At 38.3% G+C, this 24485-nt stretch overlaps 2 protein-coding genes and 1 long non-coding RNA gene across 5 annotated transcripts; 1 reads left to right on the forward strand and 2 right to left on the reverse strand.

Moving 5' to 3' along the window:
- Positions 1–1229: 1229 nt before the first annotated feature.
- Positions 1230–11685, reverse strand: LOC103703136 (increased DNA methylation 1-like). Of its 3 annotated transcripts, none has more exons than XM_039130731.1 (9): positions 11510–11683; positions 8173–10949; positions 7368–7494; positions 7166–7248; positions 6103–6344; positions 5391–5477; positions 3545–3644; positions 2080–2278; positions 1230–1975 (listed from the first exon to the last, which is right to left on the reverse strand). In XM_039130731.1, the coding sequence occupies exons 2-9, from the start codon at positions 10900–10902 to the stop codon at positions 1497–1499; spliced, it is 4047 nt and encodes a 1348-aa protein (XP_038986659.1). In that variant the 5' UTR covers positions 10903–10949; positions 11510–11683; the 3' UTR covers positions 1230–1496. The 3 variants fall into 3 exon arrangements, with proteins under 3 accessions (XP_038986659.1, XP_017697300.2, XP_038986660.1); XM_017841811.3 differs by having other exon boundaries at positions 8173–11379; XM_039130732.1 differs by lacking the exon at positions 1230–1975 and having other exon boundaries at positions 2088–2278; positions 3541–3644; positions 11510–11685.
- Positions 11686–13570: 1885 nt separating this feature from the next.
- On the reverse strand, positions 13571–17401 carry LOC103703135. The gene is made up of 3 exons (XR_603405.4): positions 16926–17401; positions 16641–16715; positions 13571–14318 (listed from the first exon to the last, which is right to left on the reverse strand). It is a non-coding gene; the product is annotated as an uncharacterized LOC103703135 (long non-coding RNA).
- Positions 17402–20240: 2839 nt separating this feature from the next.
- On the forward strand, positions 20241–20710 carry LOC103703134. The gene has a single exon (XM_008785877.3). It carries the CDS (start codon positions 20278–20280, stop codon positions 20509–20511), a length of 234 nt encoding a protein of 77 aa, XP_008784099.2. The 5' UTR covers positions 20241–20277; the 3' UTR covers positions 20512–20710.
- The last annotated feature ends 3775 nt before the right edge of the window (positions 20711–24485 follow it).

A 24485-nucleotide genomic window follows, 5' to 3' on the forward strand; every position in this document is an offset into this window, starting at 1 on the left:
TCATGTTACTTGCTTTCCTTTTTGATAATTATTTTAATTTATGCATGGTTATGGTTATGTGAACCTAAGTCCAAATTCAAATGAATTTAAAAAACAAGTACTAATTAAGGCATACCTATAGACTAAAAAAAATATATGTAGTATCCCTAGTATAATTTTATATTTAGCAAAATTACAACTAAACTTTTATAGTTAAATACTATTTTTAAATAAAAATTAATTTAAAATATATAAAATAGTAAAAACAGAAATTATTGTGATGCATAGATAATTTAGAAATTCTTTTGAAATAATTCAGCCACCTTTTGTGTTGCTATATAAAATATCACTTTTTATATGTTTAGTAACTTAAAAATATTAATTAAACTAATTATTTTTATATATTAGGACATGTTTTTAAGGACAAAATGCATAGTATTTTAATTATTTTATAATAACCACATATATTAAGTAAAATTAACTCATAAAATCATTAACATGTTTAGAAATATATTTTTTATTTTTTTAAAAATATAGATCCACTTCGTGTAATTTATGAGATGGTTTACCACATGTGGAACCTTAAGATCATATTTCGAAAATTTCTAACTCTTAAAATAACTATAACAATATAAAAATTGGAAAAAAAAAGAACTGGTACTGTATTAGTAAGCTTTCGTATGGGTTATCATACATAGTAACAAGATCATGAATCTTATTCAAAGCACCAGCTAGTTGTAGAAGATAAAGTTAATCGACGGCAAGAGCAGACAGATAATGGTAAGTAAATCATCAGAACAGCAATTTTGAGATGAGTGGATGATAAATGCAATACCCAGGAAAACATCTGATAAGTCTGAATTTGCAGACGAAAATCACTTTTTGTAATGCCCAAAATTAATACCATAATGCCTCTTTTTGCAGGTACCCGAAAAAATCTATGGCATCAATCACAATGTCCTCGAGGTTTCTTATAGGTACTAGTTTGATTCCCATAAGAGAAGATTACTCAGTTTATCCTCCTTTCTTTTGACTAGTACAGGTAATATCGTTTCGAAGAGAATATGATCCGCTAAAGCTTTGAATACAAGAATCAAATGGTCACGACAAGAAAAATGCAGAAGTTAGATGTTGCTACATATGAATTTCTTGGTAAACCTGCAACAATCTTAGAATGTTAGTTTGGAACGCAATAGTGGAGCATGCTTTTAGATGGTACCAACTCATACACAAGAGAATTGCAACTTGAATGAGATCAAAATAAAAGTCTATAATTGATCGTTGCTGGAGTAAGCCCTTATTACAAAATGGCACCACAAATGTAACTATTTCTGGACCTTTCTAAACCGTTTCTTCTTTGCAGTAAGTATGTCTGAACTTGCATGTTTAACAATGATGCAAGGCTAAAAAATTGAAAAAATGCAAAGATTGCTAACTAGCAGATCCTAGATTGTCGAAATATGCATATACAAAAGGACAGGAGTGTAACAAAACAAAATGAAGGCTGTAGGAAGAATTTAGCTTCTCATTCTGATAAGATTCTCAAATGAGAGGGTGCAAGTTACGGCATCATATTGGGCATCCCTTGCCTCATTAGCACTTTGCAACCAACTATTTAGCTGACTATCTGGTGTAGATATGATTCTCGTACCAAAGGGATTGTGGTCTATAACCATATTAACAGGTGGAAAGGAGAGAGGTTCGGTAGTAAGACTTTGTGACAGGGTCTCCGGATCTGTCATTGATGTGTCAAAGGCAGGCAAACTGTTGAAAACAGATACATTGGGAACTTTGGGATGCTGAATCTCTGACAAATCAGTATTCATTCTCCAAGGATCTGGAATGCCATTGATGTGTCCCTCTGTGTTATAATTCCACCAATCTTGGTCAGCTGCAACAAAACCGCCAGTCTCGCTATGCTCACTAAAAGTGCATGGGAGTTCATCATTTTTCTTTGTGTTCTTCCCATGACTGTTGCTATTGTCAGTCTGTATATCTGCAGAAAGCAAAAACCAGAAGCAACACTCATAGTTTCATTCAATTGAAAAAAAAGGAAAAGGAAAAAGAATAGATAACAAAAACACTAATGCAAAATACCACCTTCTTGATCCACTGCTCTAATGTTGCATATAGACTTCTGAAGCAAATTTGTTCGTGCGAAAACAACCATGCTCAAATCCCGGATCTCATCTTTGAAGGATGGTTCCAGAGGTTTGAAGGAGAAGGATTTCATCCACATGTCCAGGAGATCAGGAATGGCAGGAATGATCAGCTTCTTTATGCATAATGAAGATAACATCTGCTACAACAAGTCAAAACGATTAAATTTTCAGGAACTGAGATCAACATAAATAAAACCCAATCATTTCAATATAATATAGAAGGGGAAGTCACAAAGGCAGCATATCAATGAGACTACCATAAAGGATGATTGGGGTAAAAATAAATATGGAGCTAATGCACCATGTCATAACAAAAATAGGGAAGAAAGAGATGTCAGAAGAATCTGAAACTGGTCCAGCATTTCTTAATGCCCTTCAGGTATCATTGCTAACAGTACTCAACAACAAATGTTTCAATTAGTATATTACATAGAAGGGGCATCTGTCAGTTCTTATGGCATGAGTGTCCAGCAAAAGTAATGCAAAAGAAATATGAAAATGAAATCCATTTTGTAGCCTTTCCTTCTACACCTTATGATGTAAACTCTCTTGCCAACTCTAGACCAACCGTAGACAGGAGTCGGCCTTTCCTTGTACATTCTCAATCTTCTCTTCTAAATAAATTTTGGGGGGCTGTCATCTAGCTTCCCTTTCATCAGAAAAAAAGAGAGAAAGAAATCCATTTTATAGCAAAACAACTTCGCATTCTGACATTCCACAATATCAAATCCATGCAACATAAGGTCTATGAATTATTAGAAAGAAAACAGTGGTAGAATCTTCATGCAAAATATCAGTACAACAGAAACAGAAGATCTTGCAGTACTCATCGTCAAATCTAAGCTCGCAGTGTTCACATTTTCATGCATACAGGGAAAAATCTGTATTTGATCAACAAAAACTATTGGCTTCCAGATGTAGAACCAATGAGTTTTATTCAAGAACGTGGCTCTATGTGATAAAGAAAAAGTATAGAAGAATGTTTGTGGTTTACAATAGCGGAAACAGTGAAGTAGGAAAGTGCTTATGATGTTGCATGATTGCTAAACAAGCGGAACCTGAAGGAAAATTTTGTCTGACAATGCCAATACATGTTCCATTGTAACAATAAGTCTCATAGAAAAAAGAGGCAGCATGTGCATGTAACATGGGGTAACAAAAATAGAGGATGAGGTGATGAATGAATAAAGTTAAAAAGAGGTTTAGCAATAGTTTGACTTTCTATTTTGATAAGAAATCTCCTTGAAAAGAGAGATTTTAGGTATAATGCTGCTTATTATGTAAATTCCAACAAAGGTACAATATACTTGGTACTTGAATTTTCAGGATAAGAGATGATGTTAAGTGATAAAAAATTTAGTCTACTAGCCAATTGGAAAGGGATTGGCAGTTTTCTTACATACATCTTCAGTTGCCTTGAGAAGGCGATGGCACATTCCTTGCTTTTGGTATATCGGTCGAGTACCAACAAAAGGCATTTCCGCCAAATTTGTCCCATGGAATCTGTAAAGAGCCACATAACAAGGTATAACTTATACAGTACTATGAAGTAAAGACAAAAGTATGCAAGATATATTACAATAAGTCGAATTAATGACGTGGATTGTCCAAAAAAGCTTTTACAAAATTGGTGAAAATTCTATTGAACAAAATTTAAAAATTATCCAGAAAATCAAATACATACTAAATGTTAGGCAGGAAATAGGAAGAAATTTCCATACGTGCATCATAATGTGAGACTCTTTTCAAAAAAGGCTTTACTCGACAAAAAATAAAGAACATGTTCAATCAATACATGCATGTTAGCTTTGGCTATATTCAAACCATTCCTATTAAAAATGCTGCCTTCAAGTACGATATACGGATCACCTCTACCATAGGATAAGGATATGTGAATATAATAACAAAATTATTTCCTCAAAAGTAATCTGTTGCTAATTGCATAGATGAATATCACAAAGAACCAGCTCTTATACCTGGCAAACAAGTTCCCCAAATTCTTGGTTTTATTTTTGTCTTTTTTCTTCAGTGCTCTTCAAATATTCTAATTAGATTCTCAGTTTTGTTTTGATCTAAAGGGTGATCTAAAAGGGAAAAATGATAGGTTAATGGAATAATTGACACATAATGTAGTAATGTTCAGCTTACTTATAACAAAATCAAACTTGTACACAGATCTTATTTTTGTAATGGCTAGTTAGATCAGACTGTTTTCCATATCTCATGGAAACATCACTCATGCATTTGATAGCCAGTCATAAGTTATAGAACTAGTATGGATCATTCTTTAATCCACATAGCTAACCCCATACAGACGAGTCAGGGCTTGCCTGTTCAGGTTAAGGAGTCAAAACACATATAGCATCAAGTTATTGAAGAATCTGTTATCAATTTAACAATTGACAAAATGACAAAAAGGCACACAGTGTTCATGTAGATCTTTAGTAGGTAAACATTCATCTACTTATATTTATGTTTGGATTTAAATCAAGAGTCAGCCAGAACCATGATTTTGCTTGATAATTTTGTCGGCATTTTGAATGAAAAATAATTCGTCATGACAGAGTTACAAGAAACCCTCCAACGGACTCCTAAATTATCTCTTTATCACCTTATTTATGCCATGGATGTGGCACATGTTTATTCTATAGGATTTTTAGGTTTTGGATCGAAAGTTGAACCTATTTGGCTTCAGAAAATATTTACAATATTCATCCAAGTAATCTAACTTAAATGTTCTTGCCACGTTGCCTTTATTTTCTTCAAAAGTTGAGGTCATGCCTGCAACATGCAGTGATCTCCAAGATAATGTGGTTCCAACAATTCTAAAGCGCTTGACTTATTCAATACTGATGTCTCAAGACACTGAATCAAAGAAATCCATCTGTAATGCACCTAAAGCGAAGTGAGGTATTATAAGATGGCTTAATTTTTTTTAATTTTTTGAACCAAATCCAACCTACTGGTAAGATATATCCTTGCAATGTCAATGTTACATCTGCTTGCCTGCTAAAGGCTAAGAGCAGTTCTCTTTGCACACCTTCAGATGTTAATACACTTTTCTTGTAGGGAATGGTTCCACTTATTTGCCCATATCAAAAGAAAAAAAGATAAATATTAGTTTTTTCATTGACTAAGGAGTACGGCTGAAAGTACAAGCTAAGTAGAGAGCCAAAACGAAAAATAATGAATATATATATATATATATATAGTGGCGATAAAAGAGGAAAACCAGGTATGAATACAAACCTCAGTGAAGCTACTGAGATAATTTCCTCATCCTTCTCCAGAATTAGGGTATGAAATCCTTCATAATTCAAACGATTAAAATTTGATCTGGGAAACAAATTAAACAATTATTATCATCTATACACCTAATATATCGAAGAAGTAAGTTCCTCAAGACTGAAATCAGAAAATGGATTACAGAAAATGGTGCATGTATGATCCCCAATAATCTAGATGATTACAGGATAGTTTGCATCATCAAAACTGAACTGAAATATTGAAATCACATCTTCAATCATGGTATTAAAAAAATAGGTACCTTAAGCTTGAGATCAGTTGTTTATTTGGAATTATACGAGCATAATAAGAAAAAAAGAGTAAAAATTTTACATTGATAGGATTTGACAGATAATAATAAAACTAAAAGAGGAAGCATAACAACCTCATGAAGAACAAGAAATAATAATCCTGCTGCCATCATAATAGAGAGTTTTATGGATATGGATAAAATTCAGAAGATTTGTCCAGCTGTAATGAAGAAAAGAAAAGTTCCTCTGAAATTTAAATGCTAAAGCTTTTCAAAGAACTCAAAGAAAAAATCATGAACATTACATAATACAGTATAGCTAGATCCAAGATAGACATGAACAGCAGCTCTCTTAAAAGATAGCAAGATGACGCAGCTAAATATTTTATCAGAGAATTCAGATGAAAGGACAAAGATGAAACTTACCCACGGTTGTAAACTGCTTGACAAATCACGTCCACACCTGTCCTTTGATCCATTAGAGGAACAAAACACTCGTTCAGTACAGAGAGAGCCATGGAAAGTTTTACATTGCATTCCATAATAAAAGGTAATTTCTCATGAGAGATGACTCCCTCCTCTTCATCAAGACATTTCAATAGAGTCCATGAAAACCCCCCTTCCATAGAATTTGAGACACCAAGCATATCTGATAATTGAGTGGCCAGCTGCAATAATAAAACAAGCATGATAATGATTAAGGACTAGAAAGCACGATTCTAGGAAACAACCATATGAATGAAGTACCACCGGCTGGACTTGTGCAAGTCATCAAAATTATATAATAATGAAGAAGAAAAAAGATATTGGCCAAAAACTAGAAAGGAAATCTGGATATTATTACCTTTTGTATTTGTTCAATTCCCATCTAAATATATGGTTTCCAAACCAACATGTAGACCTAGAACTGTCTTTCCTTGTCCTTGCCACAAGATACAAATTATAGCTGCAGGCTTTTGTGCACATTTGTTTTTCTCTCATCCTTTATAAACTCAATACAGAACTCTTTTGCACCTAGCCACACTGACTACTCAATTAAGAGCATATCAAATTACTCAACCCTCACAACCTAATCCTAGATGTTTTCAGAAGAATTTCAGGCATCTACACAAGCATGTGCAATTTGTTTTTAACACGACAGGCAGCTTATTATAAAAAGATGAAATTCAAGCAGGAAAGATGCTAATAGTCTCACATCAGTAGCAAAAAGAAAACAGATGTGTTTCTGTTCATACATAAATTTATGCTCAGGTTATTTTCTCCTCCACTTCTGGCTTATTTAACAAGATACAAATAGAACAGCAAATCAGTCAAGGAAACATTAACTCTTTCTTGTCATTTTTTATATTAAAAAAAAACAAACATATTGGCACTTTTGACCATGGTTCACTTGATGAGGCTACATGGTTATGCCATGGTTGTTTTAAAATGTAAATGCATCAATATAATGCTAGAGGAAACTAAAAGGTTATCCAAGACCAAATGAAACCTTCTTGCATTTTTTCCCGCAGAATGAAATTGGCACTGAACCAATCTCATTAATGTCATTCCCCCAGGCACATTGTTGGTGATCTGCAAAAGAATTTTCAAGTACTTCAGTCATCACTTAACTAGAAGAACACTGAGGATAGGCCAAAGGTAAGTAAAAAATAACACTAAAAAGAAGCACGTAGCACTGACTTAATACTTACATTTGCGTCTACATTGCTTGCACAGAAGCAAAGCTGAGGTGTCAGGACCTCTTTTTGATCCATGCTCAGCTACCATGCAGAAGGCACATCGACAATATGGGCAGTACCAAGCACCCTCTGGAAGAGCCTGAAAGAAGACAAGCATTCCTTTAGGGAACTTACCATGGATGCGCACAGTATACTCAAAAGGAGTAATAAAAGAAGTTCATTGACAGACCATGCTGGTGCCATATAATGCAGATGTTAGAAATAATATTCATCAAATTTAATATTGGAATAAGGGAAAAGAGTAGTAAAAGACTATTCTTAAAAATGACTAGAAAAATGAAATAACCAAATAAAATAAATAAAAAACATCTTTTCAGTAAAACAGTTTTTCAGAAGCACAAAAAAAATGATAAGCAAATAATCCTTTCTAGCAAAACTATATCTCAGAAGCACCATTATGATCCATCAAGGCCGTAATCACAATAATTTTTTTAGAAAAAGGAAAATTCAAAGCAAAAGTTACATTCTGCTCATAATATCACAACAAGCATGTTAACAAGAGTTCCCTATAGGAGTTTTGTAAGATGTCCGAGAATTTGATCTATACCACCTCACCTAAGTTACAAATATACATGGATGACAATCAAAATTTGGTCTATCTTTTGATTCTGGTCATTTTTTTATGTGCATGCACCTGATTTTTGAGCCTTTTTTCTTTTTTCTTTTTTTTTTTTTTTGTCAAGCAGACAAGTCTATTTACTTTTAAAATGTAAAAGAGGTGGGACTATATAGGAGCAACTGGTTCATGAGCTACTACCTTAAGCATCACACAGTCCTGATGGAAAGTCGAAGGGCAATTATCGCAGCATATCAAGTGCCCACCATCTGCACAAACCCCACACGTGTCATCACTGGGATCTGAACCAACAGTTCCTACTGTCTGAAAACCAACTTTATTAAGTTTCTTTTCCTTCTCCCAAGCTTCCAGGAGGCATTGTGTTAATGTTTTTCCTGACATTAGGAAAATGTTATCCCAAGGCAGGTAAAGATCGCTGCCAGCATGAGCTTTGAATTTTGACAATGGCTCAACCTCCTTGCAACTGTCGCACCAAATTCCTCCTCTAGTCACCAAACCATTAGGAATGTTACCCATGCTGTTCTTTGATATGTAAACAACCTTTTCGTTTTCTGTTAGAATGCCAAAATCAATTAGCCAAGATAGTATAGTAAGTTTTGTTTGTGATGAGATCTCTTCATGATGATTTTCTTTTCCATTCCTCCTAACAATTAGACTGCATCCACGACTCCGCTTTTTCTTTTGTTTTGTATTTAAATTTCCACCACTAGCTGGCTTCCTTTTAGCCACCTCAATCTCCTTTTGAGAAGCAGAGGATTTTTCCGATCCTGGATTCTTTGCCTTGCCACCTTTTCTAGAATCATGACTCTCCACCTGTTTGGGTGTTCTGAATTTTTGGCTGTCTGATTTCTTACTGTTAGTTTGCTTCAACTGCATATTATCTGATTCAGGACTTCTTCCTTCCTTGTCGTTGAGTCCGGAGAAATTAGTTATTAGCTCTTCCTGATTCTTCAGCACTGTGTTGGCTGCAAACTTGGACAAATCTAAAAAGGTATCATCAACCCCCATTTCTGCATACAATTCATCATCTACACAAACATGTTTGCCGTTTATACGCACAGATCTCCTGACTCCAAGTACATCACCAGATTGATGCATATCACTGACATCAGTTTGACGTGAAAGGATTGCAATGCTGCAGTCCAGTTTTTGAGCTTCAGAACCCGAGCTTTTGCCTGTCATACTAAAATTCATCTTCTCATCTATTACACTCTCTGAAACTAATGACTTTCCCTTGTTCTTTCTAGGAGCTGTGTTAACAACAGATTTAGATGAAGCCAAGTTGTTTTCTACCATCAATTCTGCATGCACTTCTGAATCCACTGGAACATTTTTCTTATTTGCACGCCTGGACCTCCTAACTCCAACTATTTGGCTATCTTTCTCCACACAGGTTGTGCTGCTATGTGTATTTCTTGTAACCCCCATACTGCTGGATTTTGACTTTCTGACTTCATTGTTCGATGATTGATCTATCATGCATACTTCAGGCATGTTATCAAGCACAATTTTTGCTTGTGAAGTTCTAAATTTCTGCTCCTCCTTGCCCCTCACTGCATTTACTGCATTTCCGCTGACTCTGCATGTAGACAAATATGAGAAGTTGCCGTCAGTTTCTGCATTATCCACTTTACTTTCTACAGGAACATGTCTCCCGCTAATTTGCATAGATTTCCTTACTTCAAGCAATTCTCCATCTTGGCGTGTGCCATTTGTACAGGGTCTATCATTTTCTATAGTCAAACTGCAGCTACCAGCCATCTTATTGGATTCATTGTCCAAGCATCTATCTTCGACATGTAATTTTGTTTTCTCGTCTACCATGCTCGATGAAACCACCTGGTTCGCTCCTTCAGATACCACCGTACCTGGCATGTTTGATGAAGCCTTGCTAATTTTATAGACAGAATACTGTTTTAACTGGGGAGGCTTTTTGCTTGTCATTTCAGGCTCCACATTCCCTCTGATTGTAGAATTCTTTGTCCTGATGCTTTCGCCCTTCTTGCCACTGCCCTCAGCTGCAACATGACTCTGCATGGTTACGTTGCTGGAGGGGAGCCCTGCAATGGAATTGCCATCAGATGTTGTTCCACTTTGCAGGCCTACATTGCTCGTCATTCCAGGCTCCACATTCTCTCTGATTGTAGAATTCTTTGTCTTGATGCTTTTCCCCTTCTTACCACCGCCCTCATATGCAACTCCACTTTGCAGGGGTACATTGCTAGCAGGGATCTCTGCAATGGAGTTGCCGGGAGCTGCTGCTCCGCTTTGCAGGCCTACATTGCTCGCAGAGAGCCCTCCAACAAAGGTACCATCAAGCCCCCTGTTCTCCCGGAATTGGGATGCACTCCATGCCTTCTCCTTATACTTTGAAGTACCATGTAGAAAGGTCTCGAATGCTTTGGGAAGGGAATAATAAGCAATACCATTGGGAGAGATGTAAATGTAGTCACCAAAGCCAGGCCGAAATATCACCCTCCATCCAAAGAATTGCAAAAGGTTCACTAGGTATGGGGGCGGCAGTCCTGATTTGGAGCCAAACATACTGTTGTCTCCTACCGGTGGTATCTCGGAAGCATTCTTACCGACTGATTGCCCTTGTTTCGGTCTGGTGGGTCTGCTTGCTGAACTACTGCTCTTCCTGGCCTTCTTCTCTGGCACCCAATCCGGATCCTGCATTTCGCTGGAGGTCCTTTTACCTTTCTGACTTTCTGATGCCGATGATGCTTCATCTGTTGAATTAGATAAAGTGTCCATTTTGCTGACAGCATTAAGATTGGGAGTCCCCTCTACTGTGTTCTGGTTGAAAGCATTAGAAGCCACCGGAAATGCAGAAGAGTTGCCCAATCCAACAGTGTTGTTTCCCAAGTTTAGGACCAAGAACGAGCCATTCAAAGTCGAATTCTCCATGGGTGGGGAGCCATTAGAGCAAAACCCTAGGCCAAGACAAACTAATCCTGCAAAACCACCGATTTCCGGCTTTCAATGGCACCAACACAATTCAAGAACCAAATAGATCATCCAAAAAACACGCATGCACACACCCACATAAAGAAAGGCCAGCGCCTTTTTGCCGCAAATTAATAGAAATCCTAGAAGTAATAAACCTCCAAACAAATCCAGAAAGAAGATATATTCCAATCCTGTTGAAACCTTCAATCCAATAGATGAAAAAGTGGTTTTTGTTTCTCTAATTTGATCGGAAAAAGCACCAAAACCCAAAAAAAAGGATCCGGATTTCTCCTAGAAAACTAACGAGCAGTACCAAGTTTTCACATGCAATCAACCAATCACATTAATGCAATGCACCATCAAAAAGACAACACCGGAAGAAAGAAACAACCAAAGACGAGCAATCTCCGTCTATAAACCTCCAATCGGTTACTCCTAAAAAAAAGAATACTCCAATCAGTTCAAAACTCCGAAAAACTTCAACCTAACCCAATAAAAAAAAACTAGAAAAAAAGAACGAGGAAAAAACCGATGATTATAATCCGATGTAATTAAAATGGCTTACTTGAAACGAGACGATTTCAGCTCCTCCAAACCAACCCATCCTCGAATCAAAAGAGAGAAAAAGCATTAGGGTTTTTCTCTCCCGTTTCCTTGGAGGAGGAGGAGGAGGAGGAGGAGACGAGGAAGAGACCGATATTGGCTCGGGCTCCGTCTCCGTTTTCTTACTTTCTTTGATTTGTTTTTTTGTTTCTCTAAAGGTAAAAGTAGAGAGAGCTATCGTTCGTTATTTATAGAAATTTTTTCCATCACGGTCACTTTGGGATGGTATCGCAAATTAATCTTTTGTATCAGATTCCATCAAACCCTTCGCTGCATGCAGCTAATGAGCCTCTTATGTTATTTCTTTAACGTCCCCTCCTTTCCCCTGCCTCGCGGGTAAGCGTAGCGGATATCTGCTTCCCCTGATGGACACTAGGATTTCTGGTGTAAAACAGGAGACATCGTAGGAGGAGGGGGCTTGTGCTGGATTAGATGGCGGCACGTGCGAAGGCGGTGCCTGTCAGTTAGGCTGGACGTGGTGTAAGGTGTTTGGTAGGTTAAGGCGACTAGCGGATCGGCTTACGTGGGAAGGAGGAGAATGTTGGGAGATCGCATTGGGAGCGGACCCAACTCGATTCTGGTCACGTGCGGTGGGAATAAGAAGGGTTGCTTAAATAGTAGTTTGGGCACGAAGCAGTCGATTTAATGTTGCTGGTTGTTTACAGGGAGCGCAGCTCAGCTGTCTCCCCGCGGTTTCACAGCTTTATGAACTAATATGTCAAATTATTATTAGCAAGCAAGGTGGAGCCCATGGTTGATGCTGGCTCAGGCCATATATATTCGCATTCTACTTTGGGATGGTCATCTAGAATGTTGCATGAAACGCAAATTTATCGGTTGATATGGCATAGTTAAATCAGCAAGCATTTTAGGACTGGGAGGCCATGTTTGATGAGGACATCCTGGACATGTAGCTCACCTTCTATTCTAGTATTGCCATCTAAGACATTCTTTTAGACACAAATTCGTAGATTGATATGTTCAAATATGTTTTGCCAGTTTTCTTGGTTGATATGCTGCAATTTCATTGGCAAGTTTTTTTTTTTTTGGTAAGAATCATTGGCTATTGATGTGGCTAAAATATATCAACCAATGAGGAGGTGACATGTGGCGAAAAAAAAAAAAAGGATGTGGTACTATTTAAATTCGAACTTTTGGGCCCCAATTAAACAAAGCTTAAATCTCTTCCCGATGAAACAAAGACTGTAGAGCATGAATTCATTAAAAGAAAGAGCCTTTGTTTAATTATTTTTTCCTTAGCTTTCTTGTTCTACCAAAGTTCTCTCTTATTTAAGCATTGGAGAGCCTGAATGGAGCTAATCTGAGGAGTCTTTTCTTTTTTTTTTTGGTGTGCAAGACAGGGATCGTTTGATCGGGTTTTGGACAAAAGCAGCCATGTTCGATGAGGACATGTACTTCACCTGCTATTTCAGGATTGCCATCGAAAACAATCTGGAACACAACTTTACAAATCGATATGTTTTATCATTAGGCATTTTGGCACTTGCAAACCAGTTAGTCAGCTAGAAGTATTTTTTTCAACTAGTTTTCATATGGCAACTCTGATTGTCGTACAGCTTAATGAGCTGTGTCACATTTTTCATCCGTAAATGCGGGGAGTTTGGAACCTATGGCAGGTTAAGGTCAGTAACTTCTACATTTCAAGTTTAGCATAGCCATCTGACATGGTCAAGTGGCATAACAAGCCAGTCAAGCTTTAACATTGTTATCCAGTAAGCAGTATTCTTTGCCACTATTTCCTGTCAAAAAGGAGGCAGCTCTGACTCTCCATACCGTGAGAGTAACATGAATTAGCAACACGAATCAAGAGTAGACCCATATTCTTATGGTCTGAGAGATGAGCAGTTGTATCCTCTATAGTCTCTTAATCTCTCCCTTTGTATGTGTTACATAGGTTGCAAGATAGCAAGGGTGATCCAGAACAGAGCATTTCTAAGTTGGCATCCATTACCTCACAACTAGGAGGAGCGATAGTTTAATAGAATCAAGTTGGGCAGACCAGTAATTCGTAACATACCGCTGTTGCATATATATTGATGCGATAACAAACAGTAGTGACTGGTCAGCTGCTCCTACTTGGAAGGATAGCATGCAAGAAAATACATCTCAACAATAGATAACCCTGACAAGCAAACCTCTCATTGCTTTTAACAAGCTTTCAGCCTTTAAACTCACTGGTCAGCAGTTCTGCTCACTCTCATCACAGCATAATAAATAAATAAATAAAGAAATAAATAAAAAGTTTGTACTTTAACAATACCAAGCACAAGCAGCTAAGATTCCGCAACTCCAGTTGCAATTTGTTCTGCCGGCCACTTAGTCATTTGATATAAGATGACAACTGCAGTTCATCGATCTGCATTTAACAGAACACATGCTGTCTGCGGAGCTTCTGCTCCATTAAACTGAGCACGGGCATAAATATGAACCCACGAACAGAAATCTTATACATGAAGTAAAATCAGGAGGGGTGAAAGTCCCTCACATTTATTCGAGTATGGGTCCATGAAAAATTCATGAAGTGGATACACCTCGGCTCGACATCCAGGGACTTTATGCAATGCAGGGTAACGGACTGGTTTCCACTTCTTACAGATAGCACAGCACCAGCAGCAGCCAAAATGGAACAGTTCCTATATAGCTGTGAAATATTCCTTGCTGAGTTTAGGGTCTGGCTTCATAGACCTCTCCCCAGGCTTCCATCCTGCAGGGCAGACCTCATCTGGGTTCTCTTGGACATATTGCAATGCCTGAAAAGCACAGTAAAGAAGTTTGAATTAATCTGGGCAGGTAGAGTTTATCTAGCCTACAAAATTTACAGGGTTAATAATCCAAGCAACAGGAGAGGTATCTGCAATCTAAATTGGCAGCCACAAAAAAGATATCACAAATTCTAGATTTATTTGATAGTTCTTGAGTGGGTTACTGCTGCAACAAACTGTATTTATTAAAATTTATTGGTGAAATATTAAGCAAAATGTATGATTTGGTAGCTTTCAGGAAACAGCTCATCCCCCAGGCAAAAAATGGATTACGGGATGCAAATTGGAGTGACCGACCAAATAATGAAACACATCTTGTTATAAAGCAGAACGAGAGCTCTGAACGTTCTTCTCCAATTTTACCTGAAGCGTCCCCATGGTTTCATCAACACTCCGTCCACTTGCAAGGTTACTAATCAAGTAATTGGTAATCACAAGCATCTTGGCTTGACAATCAAGTTCATGTAAAGCTACTGGGATTTAGAATCTGACCAGTGTTGAAACAGAAATCACCATGTTTTGGACCTCTTCGTTCACTTCTGGGCACATTAGGTTTAACCTAAGCCAGCACTACCTTACTGGAAGACTAATTTCACCTGGATTCTGCTAGAATGTCTTGGGCCAGGCTGACCAAAATGTACTGCAGAACTAAAAAACTTAAACCATGATAATTTAACTTCCAAACAACACTTTATAGTTCATTTCGTCACAAGAAAGATGTCACAAATTAAAAGTTCTCAAGCAATCATTTCTTGGCAAGGGAAAAGGAATTGTTTTATTCTGTGGATGATGCATTCATGGTGTTGTTTAGCATCATAACAAGTATCACTAATGACAAAACCAGAAGGAAAAAATCAACAGTGGAGGTCTTAAGTCATTCATAAAGCTGATACAGCATGTGGTGCATGGCTGCTTTGGCCAATTCTTCATCCTATTTGATATTATGAAGGACATTGACAGATTCTAGCAGCAAGTTGTCTGGTTGCATGCTCCATGTTAGCCCTTTAAGTGCAGAATAACCTTTTATCCAGAGTCAATGACTTTACAACTAGGTTTACTACTGTTGCGACTGTCATGATCCCCCTGCGCAGGCATGTCTAGCTCCAGCCATAAGCTTGGAGTGCAGACTTGCATGTGCAGAAATGCATAGGCACACACAAATGCATCCATAATGGTATTTAGACTTAGCTCCAAAGAATTATAATTTACTGACCAATACCTTCCAATATCTTCAGAGTAATTCCCATATCGAGAAAGACCAGAGTAGCAACTGCTAGTAACTCAATGCCTACACAGTACAATACCATAAAAATATACAATACCACACAGTTCTGAATTACTCATTTCAATTTTTTTGAATAATTTTGAGTATCTTTTGCATAATGATTAGACTAGCTTGCGACCAAAATTTTCACCTATGCAGTAAGCCCATATTCTAAGTCAGCTACAGCCAATTTCTTGAAACGTGCATGATATAAAATTGAAACAGGTTTTTTGCATAAGCTTTTTTTTAACAATAAATTTTGACAAGAAACCAAAGAAAGCTTTGATGATATAAAAATTAGTGAAAACACATGCACAAAGAAGCCTCCCAGGACCAACCAATGAAACAAATATCAGTCATGGCCATAGTTTCAATTTTCTTATTTTTCCAGTAATTTCCAATATCCAAAATCATCAAATATGCCATCTGTATTGTACTTTTTTCCCTTTTACCATAATTGTTTCTTGAGATATTTTAATATCCCTTTAGGTCATTATTGTTCTTTTAACAAATAAACACCCTTGGTCAGCATATAGATGACCAACAACCAGCCATAGATTGAAAAAAGAAAAAAACAAATGGCAAATAAGAAGGTAAACGGGAGGTCAACAATATTTTCCCCATGATTATGAAGAAAGCATTTCTCAGTTTAAATTGTTGGGTATCGCTATTGAAAACCCACTGGAGATCTCCCTACCATGAGCTGTTAGATGGTCCTAGGCTTTACGGCCACTTAAATCAAAATATGCTGATACATTGCACACGAGCATTCTCAACTCTGCTGAATGCTCTTATTTTGTTGGATTAGATTATCAGGATATTTCTAAGACAAAGGGCAAAAAGATCGTAATCTTCTCGTAGAGGACAACAGCTACAAGCAATGCATTATCCAATTTAGTGGAATGTGCAGCATGTATCGCAACTTCTAATTAATACCATCGCCACTGTAATCATAATACAGGGAGAACCTACTATCAAAGCCGAATTTTCCAGAGAACAAACAAAAGAGAGGAAGGAATACCAAAATCGAATGCAATTGTGTGTACCTTGCTGAACTCCTGATCAAAGACTGCTTCAGCTTCAAAATCTAGCGCCAGATTTCCAGCCAGTGGCAGCTCATTCTGAAAAAATAATCAACTCACTCAGCAAATGAAGATTAAAAGTCCCGAACCCAAAAAAGCACTCAAGCGAAGTAAAACAAGAAAAAAAAACAACGATAACCCAAAGAGTATTGCCGCTGCATTAGAAAAACCACGAGAAACAATCAATTACTGGAAAAAACAAAAAATCCAAAACCCTGATAAGAGTGACGGGATCGAGAATAGAATAACCTAGATTGACCAGGAAATCCGGCAACAGGAACGAAACGCCATCAAATCATAATAAGAATAGAAATTCCTGGTGTCTGGGAGAACAACCCCGCCGACGGCATTCGCGACGAAGCTTCTTCGGGAGGATTTGGGAGCGGAGACAAACGGAGAGGGAGCGAGGCTGGAAGTCCTTCCGCAGGCCGTGGAAGCTCTTCGGGATGGCTAGGGTTTTGGAAAGACGCCCCGGCGCGGAAGGCAAAGAAGCCATGGGCGCCAAAGGTTTGGAGGGGAAGACCCTAGGGTTCGAGTTCGAGGAGACGATAGAAGGAACGGAGCGAGCCATGGCGACGGAGCGCTCCCTTTCTCTCTCCTTCGCGCTGCCTCTGTCACCGGGAGCGTGGATAAGGGAGAAGGGGAGGGGGGTTGAACCGGCGCCACATGATCTCGAGTTGAACCCGACCGGACCGGACCGACCGGGGATCTAGTTGGAGTGGTCGCCCGTAGGCAAGTGTGGTGAAGCGTCCATTGTACTGCTGGAACCGGCTAGCGGAGAGGGTGTGGCGGAAGGGACTCAAGGGGTCCATTTTTTTTGCTTTCGTAGAACATCAGATTTTAATAGAATTGTGAATTAAATGGCTTCGTACGTGATCGCTCACTTGAGGGACTCTATAAATTAAAAAAAATGTTGCCCATGGTATTACAAGATTTGCTATATATTTTGATTTTAGGTGTACTCATTTTAGTTGTGTATGAGGGATCCCTATAGAAAAAAAAAAAAAAAAAATTCTAGAGTGTTATTGGACAATTTGGACCCCATGCGGCGGAGAGAGACGGAGCGACTAACCTGTACCCGCGGCGCATCTGAACCCTGTCGTCTCCGGCACTACCATATCCCCAAGGAATACCCACCGAACCAATCGCGAAAGGTGCGAGAGGTATCGGCATCACAGGTGCGGTTCTTCTGACACCCCCTTTTCTTTTTCAATTTTTTCCGTGGTTCTTTTCCTTAATTGGTCCTGGAATCGCTATTATTCGAAAGTATTCGAGTTTCCCAATTCCTATCAACTCCTTATATGGCTTCTTCAAATCAGAAAAAACTTGCAATCTTCTCCTTCCTTCCCCTGATTAAGCCCTCTTTCTCTAGAAATATAATCATCGTTTCTTTCGGTGAGTTTTTTTTGTAAGATTATGATGTGGGATTTTTTTTCGAAAGCGTGGGATGCGATCGCTGCGGAATGATAAGCGAACACGAGGTTGCAATCCTTGATAACATATGATGACAAAGAACTTATTTGAAGCTGATGCTAAATGATTACGTCAAGACTTGATATTTGTATCATGATTAAGTTGGGATTGAAGGTTGGCTGGGACTGATGAAAGGGAATGAGTTTAGATGGTGTGTTGTATGAATGAAATCAAAGGGGTAAATGTATCGACTGTATAGCAAGAGGGTGATATGAAAACCCAAGTAAGAAATTAGGCATGACATGATGCTATTAGTCTGCAACATTCTGGTGGGATTTAGGAACCTATTTGAAGCTGCTAAAGTTGAATGATATTGGCATAGTGACCATTAGTCCATCACAATGTGAGGCTGTTATAATTTTTTTTTTTTTGGTTGAGGTAAGTAAGGCTATTAAAAATCAAAACTGCATACTTGCATGGATATGCAAGAGCAAAACAATGCAGAATGTTGGCATTGGCACGATATGTGCTGACTGGCAAGCCTACACCTGAATCATTTGTTCAGCCATATCTCTTTGACGATATTTGATAAACATTATTTACTATGCCGTTCAAATTTCATGTCATTTTGGAAGCAGTGGGTAGGATAGACAACCCTACATAGATCCAATTTTTGTTCTTCTGGTTGTTGTTATTGTACAGTTTTCATTATATCAAAGTATTTTGGTGTTAATGACTGCAAAAAGTCATGTTATGTAAATTTAAACAAAGGCGGGCAATGTCCTCTTGTGGTTGGTTGAAAATTTTCTTTCATCAGTTGTTGGGTAATTTTCTCTCATACTGTCATCTAGTGCATGGAAAGGTGATCATAGATTGGGGTATGTATGCAGGAAAAGAGTAGGGGGTTCCTTAGGATGTTTAAAAGGTAACGAGATCAAGAATGTTGGAAGAATATGCAAGGATTCAAGTATCTTGGATTTCCATGCTGAAGGAAAATCAAATGAGATTATTCTTTCCTGAATAAAATATGGATGCTTTTTGGTTATTGAATTGATAATTTCTACTCTATATATAATGGGAAAGTCACTATAAATGGCACTGTATCTTTAGTAAAAATGTGGGAAGTCCAGCACATGCTAAACTCCTAGAGCATTTCATGAGGCTCCCAATCAACTCCTGCAGTATGTTTTTTTTTTTCCCCTCATGCGCAGAGAACCTGCAGGATTCTAGTCATGAATAACCAGTAAAGACACGCATGAAGGCCTTCTGCAGGAGGTTGGAATTTTGGACGTAGAGGGGGTTTAACATGGAATAAATGTAACAGAAAGGTGCAGACCTGGACTGTTCTCCCTTTGCTTGAGGACAATGGGTATTTGGTTCAGACATAAAATATCTGAACAATATGGGGAGCAGTTCAGTTGCATGCATCACAAATGCATGCGGACTTGGATCAATTAGCAGGAGAAGTAGAAGTCTCATGACACCTCCAAGGTGTTTAGAAGCCAAAGAAGGCTGTTGCGGAGGCCTACATGATTTAAGTAGCATTCAATGTGTTGAGTTGTGCCTTGTAAACTCGAACTGCTTTTAGTTAGAAGTTGGCTTGAAAGTTCATATACCGAGAACTAGATTAAGTAGTGCTGATCATGTTTGTGTATAAGACAAGTGTGAAGCCAAAATTTTGAGGATACTCGGCATTTTCAGGAACCCCTCCACCCCCCCCCCCCCCCCCCCCCCCTCTCTCTCGAAGAGGATAAATATGTTTGTATGTATGTCTGTACTTCTGAAGGGTACAATGGGAGGTAGCTTTTCTAAGCAAATGATGTGGAATGTTAGAAATTTTGTCAAAAGGAAAAAAGATGCAGAATGTTAGAAATGGCATATTTATGTGCAGTGTAACATATTACAGTTTTGTGATGGCCCTTGAGGCTTGACTTCCCAGAAGAAAATAGCAGCACCCCTATTGTGCACCACTCAATTTTGATCAAAGTCTGTTTTAGCATCTAATGTGGCATCTTAATATGCTACTGATTTTTTTTTTCGAAAACAACTTAATGCATTCCCTTAAAAGTTCTCTTGCACAGTTTCTCACAAGACTGATCCTTATTTGTGCCTTTGTTTCAGCCTCACAAATCTGATCCTCTGCCTTTTCAGATTCAGGTGGCACGCAATCAGAATTCTCTGAATTGACATGGGGAATAAGCCTGCCAAGCAGGAGCGCGAGGAGATCCTGGTTAAGGTCATGCCTCCATTGGACCGAGCCTATGGTAGATGGCTTGCTCGTGATGTTCAAAGGCTTCATGGTTTCACCCCAAAGAACCCTCCTGCTATAAAGCCCCCTGACCATTATATTGAATACATGCAGCTTTATGGCTGGCTGGATCTGGACATGGATGACCCAGATCTGGCTCACTTGGTTAAGTAGGATGTCATTTCCTTTTTGTTTCGAGTGATTATAATATAATGGAGGTGTCTAGGCCTGGTAGATCTATTGGTTTTGTCATATATGACAATTTACAGCCTTTAAAATCTGAATGAATTTTGTGGAAGAAGATAGTGCTATCACTCCCAATACAGTATAAAATGGTGAAATTAGATATGCATTATAGTTCCTGTTTGTACCAGTCTGTTAAATATGGGATTGAGATTGTGTTGATTCTGCTTGGTCTGTACATTTTAGTATCATGCCATGTTCACTTCCTGGCCAGCTTGCTGACTCTGAGAAACCAATGGAGTTTATTGAGCACAGAACTCAAGAGAGCCCCAGCTCATGACCAGTAAAGAAACAGGGATGATAGTACTCGGCTCACCCTTACTTACCAGCAGAAGCCAAAAGGCGTTGGATTTATGTATTTGTTTGAAAGTGATGATCCTGTCATCTGTTTGCAAGCTCCTCATCAGGCTAATCAGGTTTCCATGGTACTTTTAGACTGCAAGAATAATGAGTAATATTGGTGCGACAGAGTTGTTTCAGGTGCTCTTCTTTGTTCCTCTTGGATTTAAGGTGATAGCAGAGGTGCAGGGCATCACGACAGGGTTATCAAATTTTAAGAATGCTGTGATCTCAGAGGGTATTTGGATGTTAGCCAAACTGTGAAGCAAAGAATGCTCACCAACCTTCCCATTTAGAATAAGATATCCACTTCTCAACTACTACCTGGAAAACCAATTCGTCCATCTAAAACTTGAGCATAGGCAGAATGTTGTACCTGTGGGCCTGTTGCAGGTCTTGAAACTTGTTATCACTTTGACCTAAAGTCAGCTCCACTTCGGAACTCTGTTAAAAGCTCCACCAACTTCAGATATTCGCCGACTTTTTCGACCAAGCTCTGAACGCCTCCAGACATTCGCCGACCCACCCCGACGAAGCTCGAGGTGCCTACCCCAGCAGTACGCCCCGATCCTCGAGCTCGGGGCGCTCCACCGAGCACGCCTCGGAACTCGAGAAGCCAAGCTACTCCCAGCACCGCCAAGCTGATCTCGTCAAATACATGACGCGACTACTTAACGAGCTCAGCCTCGCCAACGACCGCACCCATGTGTAGGCCTATGCCCACTTACGTGGCCGTACTTCACAACACTACCGTATCACGTCTCCATAATCGGCCTTCAGCAGTCAGACGGCACCTTAACTACTCCGACCATACCCTGTCGTGACTGTCAACATCCTATAGTTCTCAAGAATAGGCGGTACTGCACGCCACCAACTAGCCTAAGCTGCGCGTCATCCGGCTCAGAGCCACGCCCCCTCATGATGAGGGCTGACAGTGCCTCTGCCACTGGGCCACTCCACCGAGACTATAAATAACTCGATCAGGTAACTTTTAAGAAACTTTTGGTTGGACCAAATTTACCCCACTCTAACTTGAACGTCGGAGGCCCCTCATCGGAAACACCGGTGAGGCTTTGTGCAGGTCCGTGGCCGTCGCGCAGGAGGTGGCTCCTGTCTTCCCTTTTCAACCACCGGCGGCTTCCTCGACTCCACCGGCGTGGTCACTCTTGGGCCAAATTTGAACCACAACAATACCGATAGCAATTACATGCCCAATTTAGCCATATGGAAGTTGGTAATGTATTTTCATGGCTGTTAACATGCATCTTAACTCGCATTAGAAAATCAAATCTCAATGAGCTGGGCGAGATTATTCCCTCCCTTTCCTCAGAGATTTTTTTTAAAAACAACATGAACTGATCAGTTCCAATTTCAATAAACTAGTGTTAATAAAAGTTTTCAAGTATGAGAGACAAGATACTCGACAAGGATGCTCTTCGAGAAATTATATGTCTTAAGAAGGCTGGTCTTGATATATTGTGATATAAGTGTTACGAATTCAAAATATAAGAATAACCTTGATAAAATTGCATACATTTGGTTCATTCTTATAGTGCATTGAGACAATTTTTTTTTAGAGTTTTTTTTTACGAATACCTTTCTAAAAATTTAAATTTGCATAAATATCCTTTTAAAATTTATATTTATTTTTGTATCTTCATAAAATACTATTTTTGCACAAATGCTCCTAATATAATGGTTCTTCTAACACCGTTAATAAAAACCATATGTATTTTAATTAAAAATAAAATAAAATTTTGAAATTACTTTTTTGCCCTCCATTAAATGTTTTTTTTGGGCACATCTACCCATTAACAATATTTTAGTCATTATATCAATTTTAGAAGGATATTCATGTAAAATTAGATATAAACTTATTTTTTTATACCTATATATTTCAAAAGATCTGTGCTCAAACTATTGGGATATAATGCAAAATTAGGTATAAACTTATTTTTTTATACCCACATATTTCAAAAGACCTGTGCTCAAAGTATTGGGATATAATTGCAACCGACCAGGTGACTCGTGGTGGCTGTTGGAGGCGAAACAGCGACACCAGTTACTTTACGGAGAGTCGCTGTCACATGTCTCGACTCTCGACACGTCGTCGCACCCTTTAGTGGAAAAGTCTCCCGAAGGCGCTCCTCCCACTCGCAGCCCGCCCGCCAGATCCCACGGCTCTCTCCTCTCGCCCGCTAGGGTTTCTCCCTTGAAAAATCGCGAGGAGACGAAGGCCAAAAAGCGCGGGCATCGCCGATTCGAACGAGCGTGAGCTGTTCCCACTAGCTCGGGCCGGACAAACTACGGTGTTAAAAAAATAAAAAAACATGAAAAAGAAGAAAAAAAACCTTTTCCTTTGTGAGTCTTATATACAGACAAAAACGTTGTATAGCCAACCTTCACGCCCTCCTAAAGTAACGGGCGTGGCTTGGTGACGTGCATAGACAAGATGATCTCAGCCGTCCGTTTATTAGATTTGGCACTCTGCTAACAATTCTTTGTTGTGTGGGCGACCGGATCAAAGTCCACAACGACGGCCGTTATAACAATTCAGAACCTCTTACTCTGATTATATATATATATATTAATAAAATGCCAGAATAATAACCAACATTTCGTTGCTATTTTGGCCAATAATCATCGATGGTTGTTACCTTTATTGTAATGGTAGATATCTCTGTATAAATTGTTATCATCCATCGTAATGATTAAATTATTTCTATATGCTCAATTTTTTTAAACTAAACATGATAATCAATCATATTTTATCATTATAATAATAAAAATAATACTATTCTGGCATATTTCTTATATTTTCTATTATTAAAATTATTTTTAGATAATATACAAGTTTAAATCTCACAATAATATTTTGTCCGATAAACAATGCAAATGCTAAGTTACCTAGTAGTGACTATCATACCCAGTATACATTATTAGGTCTGTCATAGTGTAGTTGGATTAGGAAATAGTAGTTAGATAAAAGCTATTATTTAAGTATCTCTTATTAGTTGTCATTCGACAAAGTATAATGACACGTTGAGAATGAAAAAGATTCAATTAACAATTTTTTGTTATTCATCCACCTGCATAGATCTCAAAGCACGCTATTATTCTACTTGCATTGATGTCTAAATGCTTCATTCTCTATCATTCATTAACTTGTGTAGATCTCAAAACACTCCATTGTCATTCATTTACCTATATAGATTTAAAAGCACTCTATCCTCCATCATCCATCTATCTGTACAAATCTCAAAGTACTATATTCTTTCATCCATCCATCTACATAGATTTCAAAATACTTTATCCTTTGTCATTCATAAATCTATATAAATCTTAAAATACCTCATCCTCTATCATTCATTTACCTGCACATATATTAAAACACTTTGCCCTTTATAATTCATCTACGTGCACTTCTTTTTAATTTACACTAAAACAAAAGTTCATCGCTAAGTTGGTAGAAAAGATAGCTCTAGAATTTTTCAAAAATTTAGTTTTCAGATGATCCCCATGTAATAACATTTCATAACAAAGATAGACAGTTGGTCTATATTGTA

The sequence above is a fragment of the Phoenix dactylifera genome, chromosome 10 (genome assembly GCF_009389715.1).
Source record: "Phoenix dactylifera cultivar Barhee BC4 chromosome 10, palm_55x_up_171113_PBpolish2nd_filt_p, whole genome shotgun sequence".
Taxonomy (NCBI): domain Eukaryota; kingdom Viridiplantae; phylum Streptophyta; class Magnoliopsida; order Arecales; family Arecaceae; genus Phoenix; species Phoenix dactylifera.